Source organism: Cydia pomonella, chromosome 12 (assembly GCF_033807575.1).
Source record: "Cydia pomonella isolate Wapato2018A chromosome 12, ilCydPomo1, whole genome shotgun sequence".
Taxonomy (NCBI): Eukaryota; Metazoa; Arthropoda; class Insecta; order Lepidoptera; family Tortricidae; genus Cydia; species Cydia pomonella.
The window spans coordinates 19,583,281-19,594,725 of record NC_084714.1 but is presented as its reverse complement, the minus strand read 5'-3'; the positions used below and the strand labels follow the sequence as shown (position 1 = coordinate 19,594,725).

Here is an 11,445-nt window from a genome sequence, read left to right as displayed (position 1 = left end):
GGTTTCCCAAAGACAGTGGTGGATTTGTAGTCTTGGTCGGCCCAGGCCCTGTAGTAAGTAGTAGCCGCCCCTTTCTCAGCATCCATCATTCTGCCGCTCTAAGCTCGGGCCTACTGGGCCTTAGGGCAAATCCACCACCGTCCAAAAAATATGTAAGTATTAAAACAAAAAAAGTAGCTCTCTAGCAAACACCTTAATTAGGGTACCTAATGATTCTCGTTCGTTGTCTGCGAATCGTTAATCTGCGAATTAATTGTCGGAGAATCATTAGGTACCCCCACTGACACACATGTCTTAATTTTTTTAGTTTCAACTATGACAAGTTACACAAAATAGTATGGAGGACAAGAGGCAGTGTTGGCCAAACGTTAAATTAAAAAATATTGAAAATGAGTTGAACCATAAAGTGTAACCGTCCATTACGGTTTATGGTTCATTTTCAATTCTAATTAACATTCGACCAACACTGATAAGAGGTTTCAAACTTTAATAAAACAAGTGAGGGCAACTTCATACTATTTATATTATATTATTTACACATTTCTTTCATATAAAATCTGACAGCAATCAACGAAGAGCATGTCCTTGGACACAAAGTATATACAGTGGTCACTCATATTTGAGGTAGGGCTTGGAGTCAAGCGGGGGAGCTTGTGTGGGTGGCGGAGGCCATGCCTCGCCCACCCAATTGTAAACCCGCGGCTCCGGCAGCACATTCCAGCCTAGTAGGGCGCCTCGCCCGCGCTCGCGCTTTGGTGAAGCTGTACTGATATTAACCGACACACCTTTGATAATGTGGTCCTGTCCGCACAGTGACTGCGCCACCTCTGGGTCCAGGAAAGTTACAAAGCTGAATGCACGGAACGGTTTGGGTACAAAAACATCTGTCACCTGTCCGAAGGCAGCAAAGTACTCGCGCAGGTCATCAGCAGATAGTGCCTCTGTGCATCGGCCCACAAACACTTTGCGGGGTGCGCCGCCACCACCCTCTTTACTGTTAGGTACGCGCACGTCACACCAGCGTCCGTCGATCAAGTGCCGCCGGCCTAGCGCACGCAGTTGCGCGCCGTAATCCGCAAACTTGATAAAGCCAAAGCCCTTACTGAGCCCCGTGGCAGCGTCGCGCTTCACTTGCACCATCAGCAACTCTCCGAACGCAGTGAAGTATTCACGCACCGCATCCTCGCCCGTCTTCCACGGCAACCCCAGCACGATGAGGTCGGAGCAGCGCGGCCTCGGGTCCTCGGGTTCGGAGCGCGGCTCGGGGCTGGCGCGGCGCGGGAAGGCGCAGAAGTAGCGGTGTGCGGCCCAGCCGCCCGGCGGTGGCGACAGTCGCTGGTCCACGAGCCGTAGACCGCGCAGGCGGCCGGCGGCACGGTCGCGATACTTGAGCCCGCTGGCGCCCGCGAACTGCGCCGCTACGGTGCTGAGCAGGAGCGAGCCGTCCTCCTCGGTCGGTAACTCGATGGGCTCGTCCTGCTCGCCCTCGCTGACCAGCACGTACTCGATCGACATGACGTCGCTGGACCGCTCCGCCCCGAGCCTCGTTATCTGGCCTCGCTCACACGCCACGCTCGCTCTCGGTCCGGATCCAGCCACAGCTGATCCACATGTTTACATGCCGTTCCGGTCCTGCCGGTGCTTGAGAAGCTCGGGCTTCTTGAAAAGGCAATTTCGCGACTTTGACTACGCGTATAATTCTTATTTCGTGACGTATGACGTGACGTTTCATGTCAAAAATATTTGTCTGCTGCGTTCGGAAATTGGAATTTCACCCAAATGTTTGCATTCAGAAATCTTTAAAAACGTTCGTTATGTAACGTGATGTAAAAAAGATGTTTGAAGATTCTAAAGAATGGGCAACAAGGCGATATAATATGGCTATATATATGGCTTGTCAGAGTGTATTAACAACTGTAATAAGACTGTAATTTAAAGATGTAAATCTCATGTAAATGCTACTTTATGTGTTATGGCCTCTACAAATGTCGCCGATAGTAGCATGCGATTCGTTAAACATTGCGGTATTTGATCGATCGATTGAATTATTTTGCTCTTTCTTAGCCACCAATTATATATAATCGCATGCCATTTCTTGCAAGGTTTGTAGAAGCCTTTTTGATGATTTTGCTTGTCTAACAACTCTCCAATTCACCATTCACCATCCATTCACTAATCCCTGGGGGCCTACCGCAAAAACCGAAAATCGCAAATTGCGGGGATCTTTCTCTTTTACTCTCACTAAGACGTAATAAGAGTGACAGAGAAAAATGCCCGCAATTGACGAACTTCGATTTTCGCGGTTATAGCCGATGTGCATTCATTTGGCGCAACATTTTTCAACCAATGCGTCAAAGAGTAGTATAATGTATAGGACACAATGCGTGCACACTAAGGATGTTGTTTTGTCAAAAAGAAATCCAAATTATAGATTATACTAAAGAAATAACGCTTTCGTTACTGTGAATGATTATGCACCAGCAGCATAGAGTAATAACCTCAATTCGGACCTTTCTATATTTTGACATATGTTTTGCGTCGTGTCGTTCGTTTCGATTCATAAGATTCATTCATTCGTACGCGATTAGTGGCGTCCTATTTCTATTATCTTTGTAAATTTATATATCTATTATTAATTTATCTATATTCATGATATATTTATAGAATTCCAAGAATTAACTAGATTAAGTTTTACCTAGATAGTTTGAAGAGCAGCGTGACTGTTTGAAAACATGGATAGGAATAATATGAGGTAAGATTTCATTGTCCTTTCGCTTGTTTGTTGCATTACTTTCACATATCGTGGCATGTGTTGTAAAACTTGTAAACAATAGCACGTCTCTGAAACAAGTTCTTGCAATCGGTTTTAAAATGATTGTGATACAGAATTTTTGCGGGCTCGCTGTAAGTTTCTAAATCTAGATATCGAGCGAGTATTCGCGATGTACTTGTGTGCGGTGCACTTAAGATTTACACAGTTATGGTGCTTGTTGGTTAATGTCAGTTTGTAAGATACTTTCGTGCGCGTCTACTTATCGTTTTACTAAAGTTTTGTGTTATAATTATAACAAGTTAACAACAATCGTCAACGCAAGCGTGGCCACATGTTAAAATTGACATTACATATTATAGATTTTCTTTCTTTGTGTTTCAATGTAAACAAAATAGTGGTTTGTTTATAGTAAAATAATTAAGTGTTGAATTTGCACTAACATAGATCTAAAATGATTTGAAAATAATTTAGTAACAGGTATTTGTTTCATTGTATAACTGGGAGACCAAAAAGCTCAAATAACATACTAAAACTCGAAAATCTGCGTTTTCTCAATGATAAAACCTAGCTAGATCGAATTTTCGTCCCTGAAAACCCCCATTTGGCAAATTTCATCAAAATTGCTAGAGCCATTCCCTAGATCCCCGAAATATATAAATATATATACGAGAATTGTTTGTTTAAAGGCCTAAAATATATAAGATATGTCTCAAAAGTACCTAAGTAGTGATTTGCTAAAACAACTTGGTGGTGTTTTAATACAAATCGGCTCTTATACAAAAGTTATACTTTGTATTAGGCTTTGTTTTTATACTGAAAGCGTAGTTATTTGTGCAATAGCTTTTATCCAAAAAAAATATTAAGTTTACACAAATCTTCCTTAGGATCTAAGTCAGAGGGCCTACCTACTACCAACATCGAAATATGTTATTTCAAAATATATTCAAGCAAACAGAAAGCTCTTGCTTGAATTAAGAGAGAGAGATTTAAGAGAGGTAGAGAGGCAGATAATGATTTTCTTTTTTTATGTTGGTGGTAGGCCCTCAGGCTCTTAACACGTTCAGTGCCAGTGACCCGACAGCAGTGGGGTGACACTCCTCCTTTTGGTCATTCTCGGCTCTATTTGGCTCAGCATTGCTCCGAGCAATTATTAGAGTTGTCACAACATTACATCCTTTTGCATGCACAACCACAGATAAGATAATGGCTTGAATTTTGATAACCATAAATAGCCAAAAGGGATAGTGCCATACATAGAAAGGCACAGCATGATTCGTCCCTGAATCACTGTCAAACTTCGGTTATGTAGGAAGTGTCATTTCTGTATGGTAGTACTATTATTTATTTTGTGCTGACAGTCAGGTTCTCTGCTAGTAGCATGTAGCATGCGCTGCATTGCATGCATTAAGCTTCTGTATTACCTTTCCTAATCTATTGTGATCACCACCTACTACAGTTCTCTGTCAAGCCCTGCTTTGAACAACTGCAAGAACCTATTTATTTCAAGAAAATAGTTACTCTCTGCTGGGTGTGATACAATATATGTATATGTAGGTCTAAACAGTTTTCGTCTATAAAACCTAATAGAGCTGCCCGGGGTATCGTCCCCCGGATTCTTGTTGAATTTTCCTGTTGGATTGCCAGACTTAGCCGCTGAGCAAAATATTCACCCGTACAAAGATCGCCGGACACCCAGACAAGTTTATGAGAAATTTCTTTCTGACTTTTTGATTTATTGATAAAACATTTTTAAAGCATTTTTGCTCAAGCTGAAGCAGAGGCCTTTGTTAATGCTCGATCAATTAAGGTTTTTATGTTGCATGTTCCAGGGCCCCGTACGTGAACAGCGGCCCGCGCAGCCTCCCGCACCTCGGCAAGCGGCACTCCAACGGGCACTCGCACTCGCACTCCGCCAGACTTAGCCCGCCGGCGCCCCCACACAACAACAACACACAGCAGGACGACATCATCAACTATATATATGACTCGTGGAACAAGGTATACACTGACACAACGTACACAGTGAGCTAGCCTGCCAGCGCCCTCATACAACAATATACAAGACGACGACGTCATCAACTATATATAGGTACGACTGGAGCCCTTTGTTTGACATAATTATTGAAAGTCATTGTAGTGATTATCATTACTTAAATTCTGAAACCGTTAATTTTTCAGGATTTTCGTAAGGTTATCATATATGTAGATAGGTTAGGTTAGGTTTGTTTTATGGCAATCCTGAAAAGTTACGCGTTTCTGAGAAATTATGACTTAAAACTTTATGGGAAATAATAGACACCCAGGTACGACTCATGGAACAAGGTACACACTGACACGACACGGCATACACAGTGAGCCAGGCCGTCGGCGTCCTCACACAATTACACACAGAAGGTCGACATCATCAACTATATATGACTCGTGGTACAAGGTACACACTGACATGGCGTACACAGTGAGCCAGACAGAAACTTACAGAATTTTATTCATTTGGAACTTTAACTACCGACAATACAAAATGGTGGCACGATTGTTTCGCTTTCGCTCGACAAATGACGGTTCTAAAAAAACCAATTATGCTACGTTACTGACATTATGAGCGCAAAAAATATCTCCAAGTTAATTTCACTACCTAGGAGTAGGAATGAATCTGAGGCCCGACATCGATAAATAGAAAATCGTTATCTTATTTTCTATCGTTCGAATGTGCAAGAGCGAAGGACGGCAGATAACGATTTTCGATCTCATGATTCATCTTTGTCACACTCGTCGTTAAGAACATAAGCTGGTCACTTTCTCTTTTGGTCGGCGGGAGCTCGTGGGTATCTCTCGACAGAACTAATCCGCTCCATATCTCGTCACCCCCGTGTTCCCGCTGCAGGTGACGCGGGAGCTGGAGCGCGGCGGCGAGGAGGCGCGCTACTACAGCGAGGCGCCGCCGCGGCAGCTCGCCAACTTCCGCCCCTTCAACCTCGACGAGTGGTGGGGCCGCCGCCTGCTGCAGGCCATCAACCGCTCCAAGCACCGCTCCTAGTTGCCGCCGCCCATCGTGGCTCTGAGCGCAGATAACCGACATTTTATTTAAGGCGTCTTTAGTTAAACCGCTCAAATTGAAAGGCGGTGCACGTTTTTCGGTCTATCATTGTAACCGTACAATATTTAACGACGTCCCATCGATCTCGACGAGTGCTGCAGGCCACCAACCTCTCAAAACACCGCTCCTAGCTCCCACTTGGGCACAATGGCCGTTCTGAATGAACACAACCGATATTTTATAACAGCTCTTCGGCGTAACTCGTCTTTAATTAGACCGCTAAATTTGAAACGCGGTGCACGTTATCCGGTTTAAAATATCTTTTTAACCGTACCAAAATATTTAATCTTGACGAATTTCGAGCCTGCTACAGGCCATCAATCGCTCCAAACACCGCTCCTAGTTCCAACCGGGGCATAATGGCTGTTCTGAGCGGAGGCAACCGAGATTTTATGACATCCATTAGGCGTAAATCGGATTTAGTTAAACCGCTGAAATTTCTCGGTCTCAGATATCTTTGTTGACGTACCAATGATGTTTAACGACGTCCCTTCAATCTTGACAAGTGCAACTCTGTTCTGAAATTCAACCATCATGGCGCAATCTAATATCAGTATTGCAACAATTTTGGACCTAAAGCGTCTGAAGGATTTTTACATACTAATGAGTCAGTAGTAATGACGTAAATCATAATTGCCCGTCAAGTCTTAACAAGCGTTTGATATTCGTTTGTCCGTCATTTTGACATTTGCGTTTGTTAAAGAGAGATACAATTTATCAGCGGTTTTTATGAATAAATGTGCAAAAGTGCGGTATTTCATCTGGGTAGCGAAATGTGCATTTTGTCTTAATTTGTATGTGGTAGCAGACTTGTAATATCGCATTTGTCTACTGAGGCAACACATGGTTTTACTTAGTTTAAGTAGTCGCGCAGTTAACGGAGTTACCAATAGACTTGCAATGTCGAAATTTCGTGGTAGTCAACTTATAACTGAACTGGATGGCGCTGCACAATACAATTTCGTGTGAACTATGTAATCTAAATTAACCGGTTTATTAGACGAGCGACGAGACGACCGGCCGGCCCGGTGGTGTGCCGCGTAAACAAACCGGCTTTTATTGTTCTAAATCAGTTAATCTGACAAGAACTTTATGGAAATGTTCTCCTTAAAACCGGTTTAAAAATAACGGTTTCGAACGAAACCGAAATAAAAAGTTTTACGCCAAGTAAAGGATAACGGTTTGGAAAAGTAACCGGTTTCCGAGCCTTGGTTACAACGGTGGAGTCAGTACAATTTATAAACATAAAAATTAAAATTGTACTCTGCTTCCTTCTTCCGCCAGGCTACACAATGTATTGCGTTGTGCAACGCCATTTATTTGTGACATCAACTTGGCCGTTCCGATATATCTGACGGCGACTGTACGAGTTAAGTCAACTAATTTAACTTGTCAAACTAACATTTGATCTCATTTTACTCGTACTATATCTGCGACAAGGTACAGAATGGCTCAGGAATCAAATTGGTTCACCATTTCTATGATAACTCCGTCATCTGTGGTCGTTGTTACGTGGGTCGGTGACGAATAAAGTCTTGTTGCCGTTTGTTATATTGTCAAAGACATGTTCTTATTTTAAATTCAAAATATTTTAATCAGTTTGATGTCTAACAATCCAAATTTGGATTTGATGGTGTGAAAATCTATATATAAGAAGATTAAGATTGTTTTCATATCTAAATATTCAGATTTTAATTAGATTTGATTTGGTGAAGATCCAGCTGATTTGAATCGTTGAATCTCAAGACTGCATAAGTAACCTGGCTGCAAATACATAAATAAATATTATAGGACATTATTACACAAATTAAGTCCCACAGTAAGTTTAATAAGGCTTGTGTTGTGGGTCAGGACAAAACAAATATCCGTGCTCATCACACCAGCATTTGAACACGGGATCATTGTTTATAAAGGTAGGGTCACTACCCACTATAGCCTGCCAGACCGGTGGTCAAAACATCCCTTTATGTACACTTTATTTGAACATGTTATTTCTGCTCAGAAGCATCACGAGTTCTTTAGGTACTAATAGGAAAAAAAAATCCCAAGGTTTTATTTTAATTCAGTTACCATTTTTTAATTGCTTTGTATAGCGGTAACAAAATGGAAATATCGAAAAAAAATATCGAAATTTTGAGGTATTTTTTTTCTCCTATTAGTTAGTTGTTTGACATTAGAAAGAAGGTAAGCGATCTAGACGTGTGTGTGACTTTATAAAACAAACGCGTCAGTTTGTGTGCTGTATGTTCGCGATAAACTCCAAAACTACTGAACGGATTTTCATACGGGTTTCATATCAGTTATCCTCGCCTGAGCGCGCCGCCACGGCCGAGGCACGCCTACACTAGTCGGTTTGTGCGCGAGGAAATTGCCTCGCGCGAATGCTCGTTCTGTGTGGACCCGCCCAATAGTGATTCTTGAGGAAGGTTTAGGTGTATAATTTGTTAATCCGTGCGAAGTCGGGGCGGGGCGGGTTGTCTAGTTTTTATTAAAGAACTGTTGTAACATAAGTCCCAGCATATATGTAACAATTATAAATCATATACCAACGATTATTTACGTTCTTTCGCTTTCATAAGTAATATTATTGATAAACGCTTTTTTACTCTTTGACCGCCAAAGACGTCATATGACGTGCGCGGCTACAGCCCAATATCAACCTTCATGCGTACCGACAAGGTTCACGATTACGCACCGCGTACGATAGGCGTGGCGTTCAAAAGGTTAAAAAGCGTTTATCAATAATTTTTAATAAAAAGACACGTCAAGTTTGTTTACCTTTTTGCTGCTACTAAAAAAAGGAAGTATATGATCAAAAAAGCTCGTTATTCTGAGTAGGAATATCCTAAAAACTGATCACCCAAATTTGAAAAAAAAAGTAGTGTACAATCATTTAATTTGTGACCCATTTGGTACTATGGAAGGTAGAGGCAAGGAACAGAAACTCCTTAGGCAGAATTGTTGCAAAAGTGTCCAGCTGTCAGCTATAAATAATAGTTCCAAATCTCTCCAGTAGCGCTAGAGTAGCTAAGAACCTAGGCGTTATTGACGGAGTGAAGTGCGCTGTCTATGATTTGTTTTTTTTCTCAAGTATTCTAGGTATTGTAGCGCCACCTATTTAAGGTTTTTTGATGACACTTTTTGGTACATGGAGATTTATTTCCTTTATCCACCTTCCGTAGTATGAGGTCTCTAGCGACTTTCATGTTGTTTGTCACTGTGACAAGGTACGAAATGGGCCACTAATTAACCCCCTTATTCATAAACGTCTACTAAAGTTGACTAGCCGCTAATAATCGTTTGTCCCTTTCTATAATACCAATACGTCGGAAAGGGACAAACGATTATTAGCGGCTTGTCAACTTTAGTAAGCGTTTATGCATAAGGGGGTAAATCTTTTGACTGTACATCTTTGAATAAAATGATTCATATTTTGAAGAAGTTCGTATAATTGACTATCATTTTCTAATTTAGACGCAACAAGATTTTATTTCTTACCAACCATTGTTTGATATACGCCTACCTTTTAGTTCCCTTGCTTGGTTAACGCTATCCTTAGTTTAAAATGCATTTAAATGAAATTAATATTATGATACTATTACATCTGAAATTTATGAAGTTCAATGTCAAAATATATAATGAAACATATACAATAAAAGCAATAATATTAGTTTATCACAAGTAGGGAACCTGTATTTTTAAGGTTATGTAAATATTTTAGCATGAATTTCAATTTTATTTATATTTAAGTGAATAGTGTGACCGATAGAACCAGCTAGTGTTTTTTAATTTTGACTCTGCTTGTAGTGAAAACTAGGATTACATGTGCATCTACCATCAAATTACAGCCCTATTTGACTTGACATAGTGACAGGTGACATTGCTAATCTGGTAAAGAAAGGACGCTTAACAAGAGGAAATTCGTACATTGACCCACCTGTCCTGTCTCTTTCGCACGCGTATAGTTAATTATATTGCTGTCCCAGTCGAACAGTCATTGACCGCCGGCATCATGGGCGGGACAACAATTAGGCGGTCAATGTGATAGTGTTCTTTCTTTACTGTATATAGGGCATTTTCACAAAAAAGTGTACCCTGTCCTTTTTTAATCTAACATTTTTTTTTTCAGAACATTAGATTTCATAAAACATTGTTAGTAAACGAGGTAGTTCATTATTGCTTCCTTTTTGTATATTCAAATGTTTTCAAAAAATAAATATAAATAATTTACAATAATATTATTAACCATGAAATCAAAATTTATAATTAAATTATAATTAATTTTAAATAATGAACACATTATAATAAATAAATATGTCAAATTCAAAATAAGATAGACTAGATTAGAATGTCACAATTGAGTAGGTATACTATCTGTATAGGGACCGTGCGTATTGGAGGGTCTGCCATCTTGTGGCCTGAATCGGAACAATACACATGTACATTTACACGTCACGTGTTTTCTTGTGCATAGTAGGTTCTGCCATCTTCTGGGCTACATCGGAACAATAAACATCACATTTACGCCTCGCGCCAAAAATCTGACGGCTCCTGTGCTGCCTCCTACAGTTCATGCACGCTCCCTATAGCAGTTGTAGGAGCGTTACAAAACTGACTAATAAATTTTGTATAGAAAACTAAGCATAATTAAGGCAAAACGGGTACATTTTTTTCTGAAAACCCCCATATGACAAACAGAATAACTTGCATCTTAAATTGCACATCAGTAGCAATAAATCTAGAGTCCAGCGATGCCAACTCTGCAGCGATTTTGATAGCACAGACTGTGCAAGTGTTTAAACGTCAAACTTTAATGAAATTATGACGCTCAAAATAACACTTGCGCAATCTGTGCGCATAAAAATCGCTGCAGAGTTAGCTTGGTCTGACTATCTGTCCGTATGAAAAGGTACCGTATCCAGTTGGCATAAGATGCCTTTTTATGTGGAAAACCACGTATAGGCATACACTACCACAATATGTTCTTCGTCACTTTCACGAGTTGAATACGGCTAATATTTGTGCCCAAAAACCTCATAACTCGACATAATTTTCGATATTCTTGTTATTTAAAAACAGACAACATAATTAGAAAATTTAACTAAAAAAAATAGGCAGATGTTAGAATCATATTGTTTTTTAATCATTATATTTAACAGTATGTAATGAATTGCGCACCTTCCTTAACCCATTCAGCGCTAATCACGACGTTGTCGTTTTGCCTCCACGAAGCATTTCCGCTACATACCGGGAAAACCATGTTATCGGCTACGACCGTAGCTCAGCAGTGAATGTGTTAAGGTCGCGTCCCAATGTTTGTCAAGAAAAACTTGATTCACGACCTTAGATTCCCTAGAACATTATTGACCTACCCATTGCAAGTGTTTTTACTATACGCAGATTAATGAATAATGAATTTCTGAATTATTATTATGATATACAATAACGTTGACATTCCATTCATGCCTGTACTTAGACTTCGAAATCTTCGAATGTTGTAAATAGGTTTAAGTCACACAGTGCTGCCAGATTATGGATTTGAATAAAATGTTTTTACTACGTTTCCAGCTTTTCATTT

The 11,445-nt window shown here is 40.4% G+C and overlaps 2 protein-coding genes across 2 annotated transcripts; one reads left to right on the top strand and one right to left on the bottom strand.

Annotated features, from left to right (window-relative positions):
- Positions 1-504: 504 nt before the first annotated feature.
- LOC133523800 (TAR DNA-binding protein 43-like) lies at positions 505-1,746 on the bottom strand. Its single transcript, XM_061859533.1, has one exon. It carries the CDS (start codon positions 1,513-1,515, stop codon positions 610-612), a length of 906 nt encoding a protein of 301 aa, XP_061715517.1. The 5' UTR covers positions 1,516-1,746; the 3' UTR covers positions 505-609.
- Positions 1,747-2,568: 822 nt separating this feature from the next.
- On the top strand, positions 2,569-11,428 carry LOC133523801 (MAPK regulated corepressor interacting protein 2). The gene is made up of 3 exons (XM_061859534.1): positions 2,569-2,752; positions 4,603-4,771; positions 5,655-11,428. Exons 1-3 carry the CDS (start codon positions 2,733-2,735, stop codon positions 5,805-5,807), a joined length of 342 nt encoding a protein of 113 aa, XP_061715518.1. The 5' UTR covers positions 2,569-2,732; the 3' UTR covers positions 5,808-11,428.
- The last annotated feature ends 17 nt before the right edge of the window (positions 11,429-11,445 follow it).

Coding starts and splice junctions, on each gene's coding strand:
- LOC133523801 (XM_061859534.1), top strand. CDS start 2,733: ATGGATAGGAATAATATGAG. Junction 2,753..4,602: donor ATGGATAGGAATAATATGAG/GTAAGATTTCAT, acceptor TGCATGTTCCAG/GGCCCCGTACGTGAACAGCG. Junction 4,772..5,654: donor TATATGACTCGTGGAACAAG/GTATACACTGAC, acceptor TTCCCGCTGCAG/GTGACGCGGGAGCTGGAGCG.
- LOC133523800 (XM_061859533.1), bottom strand. CDS start 1,515: ATGTCGATCGAGTACGTGCTGGTCAGCGAGGGCGAGCAGGACGAGCCC.